Source organism: Dermacentor andersoni, chromosome 5, assembly GCF_023375885.2.
Source record: "Dermacentor andersoni chromosome 5, qqDerAnde1_hic_scaffold, whole genome shotgun sequence".
NCBI classification, from domain to species: domain Eukaryota; kingdom Metazoa; phylum Arthropoda; class Arachnida; order Ixodida; family Ixodidae; genus Dermacentor; species Dermacentor andersoni.
Window position 1 is genome coordinate 63,848,867 of NC_092818.1, and position 20,458 is coordinate 63,869,324.

Below are 20,458 nucleotides of genomic sequence, written 5' to 3' on the forward strand. Positions count from 1 at the left end.
TAGTAGCGAGGGGCTGTCAAGATTTACAAGTGCCTTATTGGTAATGTGGTCTATTCCCGGGGCTGTGTGGCGTCTCAAGCCCATTATCGCCACTGTTACTTCATGTAGATGAATGTCCTCATCTAAGAGCTCCTTAGGGGTACCGGTGTAGGGTGGCAGAGGCTCCGATGGCTGTGTGGGGAAGTACTGGGCTTTGAGAGTCAAAAGGAGGTCCGCCTCGTTTCCAGGAAATTGGTGAATTACTCGGGCCATATTGTGGTGGGATTCCGTTTTGCTGCTGCCCGGGTTGATTAAATACCTCAATAACTTCCACGTCTTGGAAGTACTCAGTCTTCCTCTCAAGCTGTCGCAGAGGGATAGCCAATTCTCTCAGCATAGCGTGGTAGCGTATTCCGCAGCCTCTTGTGTGAGTAGTGCTATTCGCCTCTTGAGCTTGCGATTTAATTTTTGCCTTTTCCAACGCTTCCGCAGGCTACGCCGGGCTTCCCACATGTGGAGCAAGCGAGCGTCGATGCTCGGAGTGGTGGTGGAACCCTGACTCAGGCGCCTGCGTACTGTCCATCCTGCATCTGATGATATCTCCACCGAACAGCGACGAGACGCTTCCTTACAGCTCGTCACTGACCGTCTTAAGGCCAGAATACATGGAGCGAACTTTGACGACGAAGTTGGGGCGGCAGAAAATCAGCCGCGGCGCGACGCCATATGTTCGTCGGGCTGCGCTACATGGAGCGACGACACGGCGGCCGTCGCCGGCGAGCCGCTGCATTGTTATCAGTGTGGCCAGACGAGGCAAATGCGCTGTAGTGAAACACATGACACAAAAAAAAAAAAAACACTTTAACGACAACTATTATCGCATTTGAATTGCGGAACACTCTAAAAACGCATAAAATTTTGTTTAGAAATGATTTCTAGTGTTTTTTTATATTCTTGAGACATTCATGTGCCGATGTAGTTTAAGGAAAGCGGCAATGCTTTGCGTTGTGGCAACACTGGGCGGGTAAACAACATTCGGCTCCTCCAACTCCGCGGCTCTGTTCTGTTGCTCAACGCGGGCGCGGCCTCGCCGAGCCGCGCCGCTTTGGATGCCATGAATACGAAAAGCGGGAGACCGGCGTGAACGATGGAGCGGGATGGGGATACACGGACAAGCGGGGAAGCCTAGTCGGAAGTCGGTGCGGATAGTGTGACCTGACTGGCTCGCTTTGGGGTGCCGCTCGTTTGCCGCTTCCGGTATTGTCGACGCCCGACGAACTTTTCTGCGCCAGCTAGATCGGCGGCGAACGACGTTTCCTCCGCCGCCGCGCGTCGCGCGTACGCCGCCGGGCGTCGACTATTCGTCGCATATTCGCTCCATGTATTCTGGCCTTTAGCGCTCCGTCACCAGAATATTCTGTTAGCCTGTTTGAGCTACACGTCAACGTTCTGTATCATCGTAATCTCAGCTGAGATGGCCCAGAGCTTGTGCTTGTCCTACCTCGCCATCTACGTTCCAGCGTTCTTCAACAGCTTCACGACGTACCCACTGCTGGTCGCGTAGGTGTCTCGCGTACATGCGCGCGCACCCAGCGTCGGTTATTATGGCATAGCATATACCGCTCTGTGCGCCGCTACGTTGCTGGTTGTGAGCGCTGCCAACGCAGCGAGCACCCTTTAGCGCTGCCTGCTGGCCAGCTACAACCGATTGATATCCCTGCAGAGCCATTGTTCCGTGTTGGTCTTGAACTTCTAGGCCCTTTGGCTACGTACATTTCGGGAAATAAATTGGTTGAGGTGGCGATAGATTACGCCACACGTTTCTCAATCACCTGGGCATTGCATCAAGCTCTTCTGCCGACGCCGCTGACTTTTCTACTCCCCAACGTAACTCTACATAACGGCACCCCCTCGGCAGCTCCGCATCGATCGCGGCAGTTGCTTCCTCTCACCAGTGGTAGATGACCTTCTTCGTGCCTGAGCCACTGAACACGGCTCACCACCGCTTATCATATACAGACGAATGGACTGGCCGAGCGCCTGAACCGAACGCTAGCTGAGATGCAGGCTATGTATGTTTCTCCTGATCACCGGGACTGGGACAGCACGTTACCATTTGTTACGTTCACATGCAGTTCGACACGGCATGACACCGCTGGATATTTCCCGTTTTATTTACTGTTTGGCCGACATCAAGCATCAGATTTCGAGACTCTCCTTTCGGCGGCTCCTCACTCGCCTACTGAATACGCCAGTGACGTCGTTGGTCGAACCCGTTCCGCTCGCCAACTTGCCCACGACCTACTCTGTGCTTCGCAAGACACCCAAAAGTCCTCGTACGACAGCCGACACAGAAGAGTGCACTAAATGGCTGGCCCTCTGGTCCTCGTATGGTCGACATGCCACCGCGTTGGCGTATAAATGAAGCTTCTCCCACGTCACACCGGGCCCTAGAAGGTGCTGCGTCAACTCCGTGACGTAAATTACCAGATTGTGCCACTGGGCCTTCTTCGTCAACCTCGTCGCTACCAATTGATGTTGTTCACGATTCCCGGCTGAAGCTCTATTGCTCTTCTAGCTTTTCACCTTGGTAGCAAGCGTCAGGGCGGCGCTTCTGTCACCGGAGGGTGATGTTACGAAGCGATTGATAGATGAATGAACACGAATTTGGTAGAGCGATGAAGACGACGATGAGGTTGGTTGCACGTGCGCTAAACGAGATATCTTCTCTGGCCCTAGCTTTCTTTGTAAATATATCCTTATCCTGCATCTCACCTCCATCACAATATTGCCGCTAGGTGTCACGAACCAGCGCTGAGAAAGAAGTTGGGACTGCAACGCGCCCTCGGCAAGAGGCGGGCGCTGAAGATGAAGAAGTAGAGGCCGAGGACGCCGGCTTGAGTTTTTGCACGCCATCTTGCACAACTGTATGTCTCGCTGACGCCAGGTACATCTTCAATTGTCTTTTCGTGACAAAACTGGTGGATGTGCGGGGTACGGTTCATCCGGTCATAAACCCCTCGTGGTAGCAGGAGTACCAGTCCTATATTAATGAACAGACCTGTTCACCGGGCCAGCAGTAGAATCTGAAGATTGCCTCCGGAGCTTTACCATCAATCTCCACGCCACAATATCGATGCCCCCACGGACTGCTATGGAAGGAACGTTGACGTCTCTACCGACCGTTATGCAAGGTTCGGCCACAATGGCAACGCAGTACCTGCTGCAGAATTTCCCAGTGCCGAAAGCGTTGCACAGGGATATCTTCGAGGATGTAGAAGACTCGTCAGCTCAGTTTGAGTGCATTGCCGAGATAAACGAATGGAGCGACGAGGCGAAGTTGAGAAACGTTTACTTCAGCTTGGAGGACGGTGCTCGCACGTGGTACGAGAACCGAGAAGGGCTGATCAAATCGTGGCTCGACTTCCACCGTGCCTTGCTCAAGACTTACACCAATGATGACCGCCGCTAACGAGCCGAATGGGCGCTCGAATCCCGTATTCATCGGCCGAATGAGAGCGTGGCGTCGTACGTCGAGGATATGACGCGCCCCTTACGTCGGGTGGACCCAACCATGTCAGAGGAAAAGAATCTGCGCCATCTAATGCGGGAAGGTAAAGAACAGCTATTTGCTGGCCTTGTTCGAAGCACGCCGAAGACCGTGGCTGAATTCGTCACCGAAGCCATCACGATGGAAAAGATGTTACACCAGCGCTCAGCTTGCTATGAAAGGCAATTGAACCCTACTTCACCTTCGGACCAGCGCTCAGCTCCGTATGACAGGCACGCGAACGAACGCTGCTTCACTGACGGACTAGATTGCCTTTGGAAACATGGACGTTCTCCGAGACCTTATTCGCTCTGTGGTGCGTGATGAGCTTGAACGCTCAGCTGCCCGCCTCAGCCCACGCTGGGTTCCATTTCTGCCCTCATGAGAAATGAAGTTCAGCAAGTGATCCAAGGTCCCTTTGCAATGAGCAATGCGCCGCCTGTGACAGCACAGTTGCAGCGGCCGTCGTAAGCGGAAGTTTTGGGGCGAGTCCCTGTCCCCGCTAAGACCCATTTCGACCCCGCCACGTCTTATGCCGCCTCATACGGGCCGCCGCTCCTATCAGTGCAACCGATCCAACATATGGAGGATCGGCGCCCACTCGGAAGGAAATATGACGTCTGGCGTACCCGGACAGAAGGCGTCTGTACTATCTCTGTGGAGAAGCCGGTCACCTATACCGGGAGTGCCCATACCGCCGCCTCGGACTGTAAGGTTTTGCTGCGGATTCACCAAGGCTGAGATATGGCGGAAGGCCTAGAGCGATTGAAGAATACCTGAACCAGCAGAGTATGCCCTTGTTCCCGCGGTGGCAGTCGCGCTCGCCGTCCTCGAGGCGATGTTCCCCAGCTCCTAGAGGCCCTCCAATAGCAGCACAGGAACGATCACCAAGACCTCGCCGGGAAAACTAAGTGAAGCGACCTTCGGGGGCCAGGTCGCTGATAATCGCCCTTCCGAAGACCTCCCATCGACGCGAGCACGGTCTATTCTGCACAATTCAGATGACAGCAGCCGAACTCCGCGACAGACTAGCTACACATACCTGTTGTGCTGGATGGCCGCCAGGTTAGTGCATTATAGGACACGGGTGCCGACTACTTAATCTTGTGCGGAAAACTAGCGACGGAACATAGACAAGTTATCGCGCCTTGGTCTGGAACACAAATTGGTACTGCTGGCGGGCATATCGTAACACCGTTGGGCATTGTTAGATACGGGACCGTTTCCTGAGCCTGCTTCGAGTTCACCAGACCAAACCGAATCCCACCACAGCTAATTAAGGAGCGCAGCAGCACGGATACCACATTCCTGAGGCGCGGCACGTGCAAACAAGTTGGCGGCCCCCACCTCGTGTGCCGCAGGTGGAGCTATTCACTGCTTGACTCTTCCCGAAAGTGAAGCGAGAGCCTGGCACTGTTGCAGGTAAAGTGGGTCCCGAAGCAAGGCGGCTGTAATGCACCCTGAAAACCTGGCAGCGTCGCCCCCATCTGCGTATTGTGACGGCGCATTGCAAGTCAGCAAGGCAAGACCGCAGAGGAAAGTAAGCCATCGGACAATTGTGGACCACGCAGCGACCCTCTCCGCCGGGTGTGACACCATCGCACGAGCGCCTACCATTGGCCGAAAATGGCGTCATCTGAGCGGGCTCGCCCATTGGCCGAACGTGACGTGTCTTCGAGACACCGAAGGGCTTAAAAGACAGAGACCGAGGGCATTGCTTGATTTCATCTCTTTCGAGCTTCTTGCCACGGGCCGCAGCGTCCGAGTTGCTGCCGGCCCGTAATGACTTCTTCGACTGTTAATTTCTCGGTCGCCTCACTGAAAATAATGTAAATAAACCTCCCAAGTTTTCATGCCAAAGTCCTCCTCAACTCTTACAGCACGTGCACAGTCAGAGTACAAATTCGTGGGTCTACGTTTCCAGCCAGCTGCCTTATATTCCGCGATTGTTCTCGGTACATAATCTTGGACGTCGACTTTCTGCGAAAGTATGGTGCGATTATAGACCTCCGGCAGCGCGCAGTGACTTTTTCGACAGAAAGAGCAGCGAACAGCCGCGACAGTTGCCGACGTAACGCGCTTCGGGTTTACGTCGGCAGTGTAACTTTACCACCACGCGCAAGGGTCCTGGTAGCGGTCGTATGTGACGATTTGGGTGACTGCCAAGCTGTTGCAGAGGGCAATTCCTCTCTTATGCTTACTCATGGTGTATGTGCAGCCCGCAGTCGCATTATGCTTCTAGGTGGACTCTCTGCGCTCCTCGTGACGAATTTCAGCTAGGAACATCACCACCTATTTCGTCGAAGTACTATTCCTTTCGCTGAGCCCATAGCAGACGTTGCTTAATGCTTTCCGTCCAAGACAAAGGACAACCCAGCTCAGACATTCAGCAATATCGACATCAATTTAGAACTTTCAGAGGAAAAGCAGAAGGCGCTGCGCGAGTTGCTACTTCGGTTCAAGGAGTGCTTCGCATCTTCTTCTAAGGTACGCCAGACGCTCATCACGAGACACCGAATAATCACGTATGACGATTATCGTCCCATACGACAACTGCCTTATCACATATCGGCGAAAGAGGGCAGTGTGATTAATGCACAAGTGAAAGAAATTATTGACGATGACGTCATACAACCATCCCAAAGCCCATGGCCATCTTCGTGAAAAAGAAAGACGGAACGCTTCTGTTCTGAGTTGACTATAGAAAGTTGGATAACGTCAGAAAAGAAATTGCCAGAGGCTTAGCTTGGCTAAGCCTAGTGGATTGCGAAAGCAATCTTCTGTTCAGGTTGTAGAATTCCATTCTGCTCATCGAACGTGTAGATGCAGTCTCGTCGCCATTTAAAGCATCCACAAGGCTTGCTGTCGAACGATCAGGTGTCGCCAAAGTCGCGTCATCATTGAGAGCATGTATGATACTTGTAGATGCACCAAGATCAAGAGATGTTGAACGCATTCGCCTGGCTGCATAATATGCACGCCGTTTAGCTAAATGTTGTTCCCGCTCTTCATCCCTTTCTTCCGCACGCCGCCGCTTCTTAGCTGCAGCACATCGTTGCAGCTTCACCTTATACACATCATCCGACATACCGTGGAGGATTCGCTGGGACGACTGCGACGAGCCGATTTGGGGGCCGCTTTTTCACAGCTGGCATGACGTCACGTAGAGCGAGCGCCTCCCCCACGGCAGCGGCGCGTGGAGGATTCGCTGGAACAATCGCGAGGAGCCGAGTTGGGGGGGGGGGGGGCGCTTTTCCACAGCTGGCATGACGTCCCGACAGCGAGTGCCCCTCGCGGCAGCGGCGCGCAGCTGCAGCATGGAGGATTCGCTGGGACGATCTCGATGAGCCGAGTTGGGGCCCCGCATTTCCACAGCTGGTATGACGTCACACATAGGTCACGCTAAAGGTCAATGGTGGATTCTCCGGGACGATGGCCAAGAGCGGAAACCTCGAGCAGTATTGCTTTCGCAATAAAAGACCTTTATCTGGTTCCGCGGATCGATGACTCGTTAGATCGACTGTGGCATACCAGGTATTTTTCATTGATAGGTCTGAAGAGTGGATATTGGCAAATCGAAGTTGGCTAACGAGATCGCGAAATAACTGCCTTTGTTACCCCGGATGGACTGTACGAATTTAAAGTACTTCCATTCCGCCTGTGTTCTGCACCGGCCACAATCGAGAGAATGATGGACACTGTTCTGACGGGTCTGAAGTGGCACAGTTATTTGGTATACTTAGATGACGTCGTCGTGTTTGCGGCGACCTTCGAAGAATATCTGAAGCGTTTAGAGGCGGTACTTGGGGCGCTCCGCTCCGCTAATCTCGCACTAAAGCCAGAAAAGTGTCACTTCGGTTATGAAGAGCTGAAGTTTCTCGGGCATGTCGTGGACGCAGACGGCGTCCTGCCTGACCGAGACAAAACATCTGCTGTTGCTACTTTTCAGACTCCTCGTGATAAGAAAGCAGTTCGCCGCTTTCTCGGTCTGTGTGCGTAATATCGTCGCTTGATCGCTAATTTCTCCCGGATCACCGAACCATTCATACGCTTCACGCGAGAAGACACACCCTTCGTTTGGACGGATGAGCAGGACGCAGCTTTCACCAAGTTACGGCAGCGCCTGCAGGAATCACCCATCCTCGCTCACTTGGACGAGGACACTGACACCGAGGTGCATACCGACACAAGCAACATCGGTCTTGGCGCTGTACTCGTGCAACACCAGGAAGGCGTTGAGCGAGTGATCGATTACGCCATTCGCACCCTTTCACGCGCCGAAATCAACTACTCGACCTCCGAGAAGGAGTGTCTAGCGGTTGTGTGGGCCATCATAAAATTTCGGTCTTATCCCTACGGTCACCCTTTCAAGGTGGTGAAAGACCACCATTCCTTGTGTTGGTTAGCCAACCAACGAGAACCGTCCGGACGACTTGCTCGATGGAGTCTCCGTCTGCAGGCGTTCGATGTTATCTTTGGAAGATCATAAGGACTGCAACATTTTTCCTGTTTAAGTTTAGAAGCCTCCATCGGCGTCTGGTTCACTGAACTTTGTCATTTGTACATTCACCCTCGTTCTACGTAGGAAACCTTGTTACGAAGATGTGGTAAGGCACATTAAATTTCCGGCCTACGACACAAAAACACGTGCCTGCCATTTGAACGTAGCAACGACCAGTTAATGTCGTCTAGCCCATCGCAGTGATAATCGCAATGCATGCGCCATTGAGTACACTAGGGTTGAGGATTGGGCGAGTTGAGGCGCGATAACGTAAGGCTATTCCAAACTTTTCTGTTACAATTGTGCAATCAGCCCTCCGCGATTGGTCAAAAAATTTTTGGACCACCCCTATGTCGCCTGTCTGTCACGAGACGTCACGAAAACCGCAATAGCTCCTCATCTACTATAACGTTACACACTGATTATGCATGACTGGACCGAAAAAAAGAATAACATTGATTCAAGTTGTGATCCGACGCCTTTTCGCCATTAAACCTCGGCTATGGGTAAAAAGATTTAGGGCTACACTTACTTCACCTGCCTGTCACGTGACATCACAAAAGCACGAAAACTCATCGCGTCAAAGTGACGTGTACGCGTTAAAAATGCAATAATGTGCCGAACAAAGCTGAATGTTTTTCTGAATAGCCGCAGGCTACCCGTTCCGAAAGGAATAAGAGATGGCTGTCGCCGATCGCTCAGGCGCTGGCTACTCGCACCTGCCGAAAGCATGAGTTTATTTGCGCACAAGAAAGCCTTTCCCGTGGCCATGTAATGCTTTCCACCGCTTTCGGCACGTCTACGACCTCACTCTGCCAACTCTTCTTTGCTGAGGATCCGTTCTAGCAGCATTCATTACCTTCCGTTGCATGCCACCGCGGTTTTCGACCAGCCACCTCAAGCTAAGTAAGCGAAAGCGGACTATTCGCAGGCGCCAGCACAACACTCTTCATCCGGTTGTCGATTTTGTGTACTGGCTCGGCCCCATCGAATCCCTCTCCACTTGAGCGGGCTCCTCGCCTCTTGTCAGTCAATTAGGTAAGACAAGCCGCTAAGTGCAGGCAATGTTATTCGTTTTTAAAGCAAACAAAATTGACCTCATAAAAATGAAGTCAGCGTTTGATTGGCTTCCTTAGACAACCCTGCGGGTCACCGCCCGATGCTTGCGTCGGCGGTTACGCAAATTTGACGTCAGGAGTTTGGAATAAAAACATTGGAGTAGTTTAACGTTATATGGCCCTTAGTATTGCATTGTAGGTAGGGTACAGCGCAACATAGAAAGGAAGGAACCAGCCGAGACGGCGAGATGAAAGAACAGAGCGCTGACTTCCAACTGGTTTATTGGCAAGTTGCACGAAATATATAGCTACAAGAAAGGGTATTGCTTAAAGCGTAAGCGCACTAATTTCTTTCACCTATATATTTCGTGCAACTTTGCAATAAGCCGGTTGGAAGTCAGCGCTCTGTCCATTCATCTGGCCAGCTCGGCTTGCTTCTTCCTGTCCATGTTGCGCTGTACCAGTTTTAGAAAGCCCTCGAGTAAGTGTCATTTATCGAACCTCAGGATAATTTACCGCTTCTTTACCTGAATTCTACAACTAGGGACTACCACCGGCATTAGTTAGAGGGCAAAGACAAGACATGATGGTTGAGGCTGTGAGCATAAGTTGACATATCGACAAAGACATACTTGTTAATATACAGGGCTTTATTGTTCTTCATATACTTTCCCTCTCCACCCCTCTTCGTACAGTCCTAAAGTAAAAACAAATTCGACGCCATCAAAAACCTGCACGAGCTCATTGAAACTTGTTTCCCACTACTGTGTGGCTGTTTTAATCAACCAACTAAGATGTTACACGTATTCGCCGACGGAAAGTACACATGCTCGCTCGCGAGAGCTAAAATAAAATGTTTCTGCAATAAAAATAATTTCTCCGAATCCAGGGCATGCCGGCATGATTTGATAAGTGCAGCACGTGCGCACTTGTATCATTGAAACAATGATGTTGAAATGACTCGGTATTGCGGAGGTGTGCTACAAATAACTTTTTTTATGATGCTACGGCCTTCCACAGCGCATTTAAATATTAAGAGACCTTAGCGCAAAGACAAAGGCAACCATCTCTATTGAAGTCGATAAACGGAACCCCGCGTTTATTCCGTGCTCTCCACCTTCCCAAACCTTCACGCCACAAGATCTTTAGGTTCGCACATTGACGGCTATTAGGAGCATGAGATCATGGTACTCACGGTAGTGATTTCGTCCTGCGCATGAAAACACGAGCTGTCCAGCCATTGAAGAAGATGTTTGGAAGGTCTATTTCGTAGTCATAACCTCTTACGAACCCGTTCTGTTGGAGAAAAGAAGAATCAGAGTGAGAAAAGGGCGAGTGATGAACGCTAAACGTCTCTCCTTGTGTATGCACAAGCTCAAAAGCAGACGGAAACTTGAGATGATGAGGAGCAGTCGAACAGGCGATCTTCACTTACACCAACAGAACTTGTGTTCATCAAGGCAGCAACTGACGACAAGTTTCTTTGCCGCAATATTCACTTAAGGCCACATTCCTTCTTCCACAACTCCTCAACACTTTTCAATTTATAGGAAATAGACGCGCCTACAAAGGAAGCATTATTCTAATTTTCGTATGACGCTATGCGTGTTTGCAAGTCCCGCTTAAGATTACACATTAGGCTCCTTGCCTGTAGCAGATGTGAAGGAAAATTACGGTGATGAAAGGTACAAACACCTAAGATGATTATTGGCTTTTCAGTTTTTCGTTTCCGATGCGCAATCAACTTCAAAATTTGCAGCGAAATATTTGCAAAGTATATCCGCAAGTCTGCACTTATTAGCTTTTGGTAAAGAAATAAATAGCTCACCCTAGCTAAATAAAAACGCCAGTCGAAGATCTCAGCGCAGCGACGCGACCATAAGTAATGCAACTCGTCGGGTATTCAATAATGTGATCAGGATCAGTTTCCTTACAGATTCCAGATAGTTGCAACGTCTCAAAAGTGCGCAGTCCATTGCAAGGAACGTTGTGGCGAAGGGCTACGAAATTTTTTTGATCACGAGGAGTTCCTTAATGTGCACCCGAAGCACGGTGCACGAGCATTTTGCATTCGGACTTCGTTGGAACGCAGCCACCGCGACTATGAAGATTCAGCCCCTTGCTGGGCTGCACGAAGCCCGAATCACTAAGGCACCATGGGGGGTGTGCTTTAAGAGTGGTGTGACGCAGGGCTAGACAAATTGTACCGTCGTGGCGATTTTAGCATGTGGATTATTTATGGCGGAGTTGCTTTAGCGCTGAAAGACACGGAAACGCAAAAAAGGGCACTGGGGGCACCAATTCATCAGGTAACAGGTATGCCGGCCAAAGTGTGAAAGTCCAGCTGGAGCCTGTCCGAAAGAAAAATGACGATAATTTTGTCATGCACTGTAGGTGTCTGTCTTTAAACGAGGTTTGCACACTTGTTTAATCGTAGCCAGGAGCGAAATCGAAAGGTAGCATCAATGCCAAGGCAGTCTGACAGGCAGCACTTCTATCCCATTCCTTCGTTTTCTCAACAAACAAGTGCCATGACACGGCAAAAGCGGCGCCCAGAAACTGCGCATACCGCGCTAGGTGTGTAGGTGTCCGTTTTCCTTCAAATTTAGAACAAAATAAAGTGACGATTCATGGGTGATACATTATGCAACTCTGTTTCTAAGCACTCAAACAATTTCAATAGAAAATGTGTTGCCTTTGTACACATTACAGCGCGAATTCTTTTCTTTCCAGTTTTCTATTTTTGGTACTGAAGTCGAGCTTAGCCGTGCACATGGACAGATATGGGGTTTCTACATTGGAGGAAAATACTTGAATATGTGTTTCACAGAAAACACTCGTAAGTTGTTTCAATATCACGCTTACGAAATAAATGTTCAGTTACACCATACGGATGTTGACTTTCTTCCAGAAGTAATTGTTGCATCCACAAATATAGGCTCCAATAATTCAGCGCTTACACTCAGAAATATCATGTGCTTTACATGAATTCCGCATGAAAGCAACACGCCACCACGAAAATCAAAGTCACTCTTTCCTTAAAGTATGAAAGGAAACAACCTGATACATGGGTTTTGTGCAGCTGCAATTTCCCTCGCTTCTTCAAAGTTCTGTAAGGTAGCGAAAGACAAACACTACGATGGATAATGACTACTCTGATTTGCATTCATTCAGAGCCAATCTACCCTTATGGAATGGGCCCTAGAACCTACATGTAACACTTAACGGCACCCTTGATTTAGAGTTTTATTCCTTTAAGAGTGAGACATACGATACCCCCAAAATTCTAGGACGGTAAATGAGTGGCACCTTCTTCCGTCAACGTCACTGCTGAGCACGAAAGCGATCGAACATCTGGTCGCTCCTTTCATTGTAGTATTTCCTCCTACATTGGTGGGCTTTATATATGTCATTCCTATCCTAACCTTTCCTATCCTCACATTTCCTATCCTAACCTTTCCTAACCTAACCTAACCTAACCTTGCTATATTGTAGAAGTTATTATTTCCTTTCTCGGCTGTAGTTTGTTTACGTCATAACTGGATTTTATTCTAGAATTTATTTAATAATTGCTGCTACAGAGAAGTTCGTGGTTGATGTGTTTGCTGGTTTTTGTTGTTTTATCTGATTTATTTTGCACATGATCTGCTGTATTTATCGCGTATTTTCTCCAACTTGTAACTATTACCACTCCTGCTAGGGCCCAAAGTAGGATCGGCAGTATTTCATAAAAGAATAAATAAATAAACAAATAAATAAATAAATAAATAAAAAAAATAAATAATTTAATTAACATATGTCGGAAACGCTCGGCCAAACACTTCAAGCGGTTTCAACGCAGACCACATTGTTGCTTTGTTCGTAATTTATAGAGACAGCTTTCTTCAAAGGTAAACCAAAGCTGCACGTTTGATTTGCTTTATATTATGGGGGGGACAGAAGTGGGCAGTCAGCGAAAACTGCATCGACCTTCCTCTTCACAAGAAAGTGAGTCGCGTGCCACACTTTTAGATGCTTATTCTGTTTTCTTGTTCTAACACAATAAATGACGCTTGGAGCATGTCATTCAGTGTTGGCCCATGAAATCTAGCTAGCAACTTCGAACTCCTTATTGAAATTTGGTAAGAGAAAACTTTTGTTGTCTTGTATGTTGCTTGTAGGAAATGCGTTCTTGAACGGTCATGACTAGGCTTAAATATATCAAGTGATACTTCATCCGAGTCTCTTTCCTTCCTACAGCAATAATCGAAATTTTCTAGTACATTTAAAACTGATGTCTCAATGAATGAGTTATAGGGTCGCCGTTTATCACTGGGTGCCGGCTTTTTTTTTGTTGTTGTTGAAGTTTACTACATGCCACACACCGGCGTGCGCATCATGCCAGCCACTGCGCGTCTGCACCGTAAATTTTACGGTAGCTAACAATTATAACTGAAAGAAATAAATACAGTATGCTGCACCATTAACCTGACGCGACCGTGTATCTTCGCGGCGAAGGTTTAGGGTATTCCACGCGTTCCACAAAGAAGTGCAGGGATTGCTTTCAGGTTTCCCCTTCGCACGCTGAGTGCACGAAAAATTAGCGGGATGAAGAAGTATCCAGTTATGCCATTTGTCGTACGCATGACGGCGTGCTATATCCTGCCTTCTCAACACAGGTTGATGCGATGTAGAGCACCCCGCATATTCCTCAAGGATTTGATGTGACCTCTCACATTCTGTTGCGGAAAAATTACATGCCTGTGAGCCGGAGACAACCCCCTTCCTCCCCTCCCCCCACCCCCTGAGAACAAAATGCTTGAATAACCGACTGAAGTAACCATTAGTTCGCGTTATTCGTCCTCGCTCTGATATTAGTTGCTCTATAAGGAAGCAGCCTTTTGTCAAGACTCTATTAAACAGTCCTGAATGCTGGCCAAGGCATGTGTGTTCACTTACCGGGTATATTTGATGATAGCCTCGATTCTCCCGGATTTTTAGGAACTGTGCCAGTATAGGAAGCGGCCAAGGCTCGTTGGGATCGTAGTCCACCATCTTGTCTACAAAGACCTTCGCACCAGTGCTATGCCTACCTGCATCCATAAAAAAGTAGGCCTCATTCAAGACCGATAGTTTTGCTGTAATTCAAAGACGCGTCTAATGATGTGAATGCCGAATACGTTATGGCGCACACACCTCGGCAGCATAAATTAATAACTGTCCTTCTGAACAGTTGCATTCGCGCAGCTAATCGAGAATATGGATGTGCTACTGAACATGAACGGTGCCATTTTAGCGAGACCTGTCCGCAATATCAGGCATAATAGGAGCAATTTTTCCGGCGTTTTTGCATATTGGGTGCTCGCGTAAGTGAAAGATGTGGCTCGTAACCGAAAGATGTGGAGAAACTGCTCACATAATTAAATTAAATTACGGGGCTTTACGTGCCAAACCACTTTCTGAACATGAGGCACGCCGTAGTGGAGGACTCCGGAAATTTTGACCACCTGGGGTTCTTTAACGTGCACCTAAATCTAAGTACACGGGTGCTTTCGCATTCTCGCCCCCATCGAAATGTGGCCGCCATGGCCAGGATTCCATCCCGCGAACTCGTGCTCAGCAGCCAAATACCATAGTCACTGAGCAACCACGGCAGGTGACAGTTGAAAGTTGACATTCGCTCTATGTAGATTGGATTTGCTCTGTGGCAGTATTCAATACGGGATATATGCAGAGATGCAATGCGAACTCTCGGAGAAGAACCGCTGGTACAGTTCCCGAATTCCGTCGCGCCGCCTTGCTGCTGAACGGCTATTTCCACATATTATATATTGTGACATTGTACTAAACAAATGTGTCACTTAAGCTTCAGTCGCAGTGCTTTGCAGTGCTTCTGGTATGAATACATTAATAAACTAAATCTGAGTCGGTAAACAGAAAACGGGAGCGCTTTACTTTTACCTCATTCCTCTTTGCAAAAGTACTGCTTTTGTCCCAGAGACCGATGCGGCTTCCAGCTGCTTGCTTGGGCGGGCTCAGTCACTCGTGCCGATTGTAGGTATTGTTGACCGTTGTATGCGTTGTTGGCATTGACAATTTCCAATATCACTGGGAGTCGGACGGTGAGAAACTTCGGAGTTATCCTAATTTGTGGGGTGTCATGGAACGACTGTTGCAGGCAAGCTCGAAACAGGCAGCGAGATGGCTATGGCTATGGCTTTGGAAATGGCTACGGCAAGGTGGCTTCACTAACCCAGACGTTTGTGGCACTGATTTTGGATGGTTGAAAACTGATACTCTCGCTTAGTTTTGACGAAGCGAATTCAACAGTCGCCATTGATCGCGGTCGTCTGGCACCGTACTGCCCTAATCTAAGAGTACGGGAGATACCATCGTCCGAGAGGCTAAGATTGAAAACACTAGAGAGGACGTCGCATACCTGTTGTTCAAATTGCACTCACATTTACGATGAGTTGCCTATGAGGCCATAGGAGATAGGCTTATGTCACAGAGTGCATGCCCGCGTCCTTCTCGGGATGGCCGCCAGTGCCGCCCCAGCTACAGCGCCGCTTGCACGGCGATGGGGGGAGAGCGGTCCCCATTGTTCCCGTCTCGCCCAACCGTTTGGTCACGTGGGTCCCCTGAGCTCGACGGAGGGACGAGGCAGCTCGGGGAGCGGCAGAGTGGCTTGGAAGACGGAGGAGGGTGGTCGTGCACCGGGGGACAGCTGAAGATGTGGTCGGCAGGCTGAAACCTCCAGGCCGAAGTCTTCGCCGTTCGACCGACAGACGGTGCAAGTCCGTCAGGATCTTCGGCAGCGAGGTTGCAGCAGCCCGACGCTCTTCAGATCGGGACCTCGGCAAGCACGCCCCAGATAAGCCTCGTGTTCCAGCCCGCTCTCAGAACTTTCCGCCGGACTCTCTTTTCTAATCGCGTTTAATCTTTCATTTGTTTATCCATCGCGTGTTAATTTTTGTATGTTCTGTTAGTGTAGTGTTTGCCGTATTTATTGTCGCGTATATTTTTCATTTGTGTCGCGGATTTTTTGTTATTTCGCGAGTGTTAATAGTTCCCACGTGGTGGTCTTAGTGTCGCGCGAGTGGCGTCAGGGCGTGTGTTGTGTGACCCGCACGCCTTCCGTGAGCTAGGACCCACTACTGGAAGTTTTCATGTTTTTTTTTTCCATTATGTCTCGGACATGATTTTATTTTATTAAATTGAACGTGTGTGTGGTACGTCGCCTCCCGTCTCATGCCTCTGGTTCACGGTCGATCAGGCGTGGACCTTATCGCCGGTCAGCAGTCGAACCCTCACTAAACGCACGCGGGGTGGGTTTGTTGTCGCCCCATCCCCTCCGGTTCGGAGAGTGCGACTAGCTCACCACCACTCTTTGACAGCTGTGGGGTCTTAGGGTCTCACAGGAGTACCGACCACCGCGGGTTCGAGCTTAGCGAGCCACAGGGCCGCGTCAGCCGTCAGCCTCTAGCGCCGCTGCGCGCGAGCTCAGGCCACGAGGGGCCACCGAGCGACGCACGCAAGAACACAGTATTGCCCTAAATTGACGGAAACCGTTTATTGTCTCCAACGGCACCCAACACTGCACGAACGCCCGGTCCCGGGACGGCGGGGAACCAAAGGGGTCCCGCACCAAGGGCGAAAAATACAGTCAGGGGCGCCTGTAGCACGTCGCTGCGAGAGCACAGGCTCAAGCTGGGACGCGCCGCTAGGAAAAGTCCCGGCGGCTATGCTACTCGCTCTCGCGATAACCGATGGGCCAACTCGCGAGAGCTCGGGCAATCTCCTTCGGCTTGGGCCTCCGATGAGTGCGGCTCGGCGTGGTACGACCTCGCGCGAGCACTAGGCACCCGTTCTTCGGCTTAGCGTCGGGATAGGAACAACACGAGGTACGCGCTCCCCGCACGGGCAAAGGCACCGTGCGTGAGCTCAGTCCTAGTCACAAAGGTGTCGGCGGACGAGAGGAAGCATGTACGTACCGGGCGCTGTCCCAAGGAGCAAGATAGTCGCTACCGTCACGGCAGTAGCCACCAGGGGCCGCTCCGTGACGTCACTAGCTCCGCCCTCACCGCGAACCAGCGCAAGTGGAGCGCCACCGCCAAAACTGGTTCGGAGCAAGGACGACGTGGCAAAAAGGATTGCAGACATGGGTGAAATGCGCCCGCGCAATGGCGCGTCGAATTCCCCAAATCCCCACATCCTCCTCTCCTTAATTGCCCCCCTACCAGTCTGGCGAAGAAGCTGGTAGGGGCTAATGCACCAAAGACAACTGAGCCTTTCATGCACTAGCTAATTGCTACCTCAGCCCAGCAAGCACTATGCGTACAAAAAAAACATACATACAATGATAATGGAAAAATAATAAATAAAAGATCATACACTCTAAAATACAAGAAAATGACGCCGCGAAGGGGGGAAGAAATATTAACAAAAGAGTCTGCTGCTAGCGCGGGGCAATGTCCAGGGGTGCGAAGAGAACGCGGCGCGTATAGTTCTGTGGCTAGGGCGGTGGCCGAAGTCGCGGGAGCTGCGAGCGTAGGCTTGATTGCAGGCCACGTTAACGCAGGAACGGGCTCACCGTTGTTCCGTCGAAGTTGCCGGCGAGCCCGATGAGTGCCGCTTTTGTGGTGGTCCCGAACTCCAGGTGGACGGGGCAGGACACTGCCAGGTCTGCTGGCCACGCCGCCGTATGCAGGATGGATGAGCAGCCACGGCGGCGGTTGCAGGGCGTTCGCACGGCGTCGGCGACTGCAGAGAGCCGAGCTCCTGGCGTGATGTCATAGGGTCCCGTCCACCATCGGTATCCGCGGCGATCCGATGGAGTTGGTGCGGCAACGAGCAACGGCCTCCACGCACGCACGCACGCACGCACACACACACGCACGCGCACACTCTCCTCGTGGTACCGCGCATCACTCCTCAACGTCCGCCATACCGCCCGTTGTTCACAACGCGCCGCGCCGATCCAGGGTCGAAGCTTCCCTCTCCCCCGCACCAACGAGGCAACGTGACCATTGTCACCCCCGCGCTGCACGACACGCCAATTACACACGACACGACATGACCCCCTTCTTGGCAAAAGAAAAAGAAAAAAAACGAAAACGGGAAGAGAGAAAAAAACACAGAAGAAAACAAGAATGGTCAAAGTCTATGTACAAATAACAAAAAAAACTATACCACTGTACACCTAAAGCATTAACACAATAATTACACTCAGCATGCTCACCAAATAAAAATAAAAAGAAAAATGCACACTGCTACAACACACTGCTAACAACATTAGCAGAAAGCTGGGCTGGGGCCAGCTTCTTTTCGTGCACTGGCCGCAAAGAAGCTAACCCACTGAGGCTAAGCAATATTACTGAGGGCCTTCGGTGGCGGAAAGAGTCCGCCGTCAGGCGCGATATCACACAGGTGACCGTTTCCTCAGGTTGTACCGGTGCGTGGTCCGAATGCGGTCCTTCGCGCCGGGTGTGCCCTGTTGCTTGCGCGTGGTGCCACTGGGCACCGGCGCGAGCTCGTCGGACCGCGACGCAAAGGCTTTCAGGTCGGCGATATGGGCACGGCTGAGTTTTCCCGAAGGGGAATCCTTCAGCAAGTACGCGAGCGGAGACCAAACTTTCTCTACTCGGTACGGACCAAGCCACTTAGGAGCGAGCGAGGCTGAGAACCCCTTGCTCGCGTCGCTAAGAGCGTGGTTGGGCTTCAGGACTAAATCACCTACCTTAAATGAAAGATGGCGATGCTTCCGGTCGTACTGAGCCTTCTGCTGGGCGCTGGCCGAAGTCAAACTCTGCCTTGCTCTACAGAGAGCCCGACAAAGCCTGTCCCGAAGTGATGAAGCGTACGCAGAACAGTCTGCCGGCGCCTCCTCATCCCCGAGCTGACATTGAATGACACTGGTCACCGGATTTGCCAGCTCCCTTCCAAAATTGAGGAAAGCGGGAGAGAAACCAGTCGAGCGATTCTCGGCGGTTCGGATTGCGAACGCGAGCTCACTCAAGTGGTCTGCCCAATCCTTTTGACTTACGGCAAAGGCCGCCAACATTGGTTTGAGGGTTCTATTGACCCTCTCCGTCAAATTGGACTGGGGATGGTAGGGCGACGTGGTGCAGTGATTAATTCCCAGGGAACGGCACGTAGCACCAAACACCCGAGCAGTGAAATAGGACGCGTTGTCCGTAATTAGTCTTTTCGGAAAGCCGAACCGACAAAAAACTTCCTGTAGCCTCTCCAGCACCGCTCGCGCGGTCACTTTTCGAAGCGGAAACAACTCCACCCACTTCGAAAAATGATCGACGACTACCATCAGGTGTGTGAACCCCTGCTTACTGCTGGGGAAAGGCCCCATAAGATCGCAGGTGGCCACTTGCCACGGACGCTCACTGTCAATTGGTTTCATCAACCCGGGCGGCTTGCCACCCCTTGATTTCACCGTTTGACAGACATGGCAGAAACGGCAATAGCGAAAAATGTCACGCTTGATGCCAGGCCAGGTCACAGTTTGGCTTAGTTTCGCAAAAACTTTGGAGCCACTCAAATGACCGGCCAAGGGTTCGTCATGAGATGATCGCAACAGTGCGCTTCTCAGACTCTTGGGGATAACCACCTTAAACGGGTCCACAGCCTCGTCATCGGTGGCTATGTATTTCAGCAGGAGCCCATCGTGATCCAGCAAATATGAATCCGCGGGGGACCCAGCGACACACGCTGGTTGCAGTCCCCCTGCGCCCGCAGCACTACCAGCAGCGTCTCGGCGCTCCGTCTCCCTGAGACCGTCGCTCACTCCGCGACAAAACGGATCAATTTGCTGGGCCTTCAGTAGCTCTTGTCTGCTGAATGCGATTCCAATTCTCCCAAAGGGGAGTCTGGTCTCGTCCCCACTCAGGACTGCAGCCAACGGCGTTGTAGGTTCGCTTTCGAGAAGCTCCCCCGCTCGCTCGTTTTGCGGCGCGCTGCTTGCCTGGAGAGCGGAATGAGTGGTTTGCCCGCTTGCGGACTCACCTCTCTCTGCGCTCGTTTCGCCCCCGACGCTTGCTGGCGCAAAGGCACCGGCAGTGGCTGTAACACCTGGAGGAATGCTCTTGGTGGACAATGGGGCATGGGATAGCGCGTCAGCTACCACGTTCGTGCTCCCCTTTCGATACTGCACTGAAAAGTCATAATGCTGTATCAGGAGAGCCCAGCGCGCCAGCCGGCCCGCAGGCTCACGGAGCCGCATCAGCCAACTGAGCGCACTGTGATCCGTCTGCACTACGAATTTCGTCCCATCAAGGTAAACATCGAACTTACGTAGTGCAAACACGATAGCGAGGCACTCCTTCTCGGTCACGGAATAATTCCTCTCTGCCGGAATCAAGGAGCGGCTGGCAAAGG

General features: G+C 50.9%; 1 protein-coding gene across 5 annotated transcripts in view; it reads right to left on the bottom strand.

The window, feature by feature from the left end:
* LOC129384989 (uncharacterized) overlaps window positions 1-20,458 on the bottom strand; it is a 186,831-nt gene that overhangs the window by 154,622 nt on the left and 11,751 nt on the right. For 4 of the 5 annotated variants that reach the window (XM_055070756.2, XM_055070753.2, XM_055070754.2 and 1 more), the window contains exons 2-3: window positions 14,027-14,160; window positions 10,284-10,384 (exon numbers count right to left, since the gene is read on the bottom strand). In XM_055070756.2, coding sequence (XP_054926731.1) covers window positions 10,284-10,384; window positions 14,027-14,122 — 197 coding nt within the window. In that variant the 5' untranslated portion in view covers window positions 14,123-14,160. The remainder of the gene's footprint in view (window positions 1-10,283; window positions 10,385-14,026; window positions 14,161-20,458) is intronic. The other variant, XM_055070755.2, reaches the window with a different exon arrangement.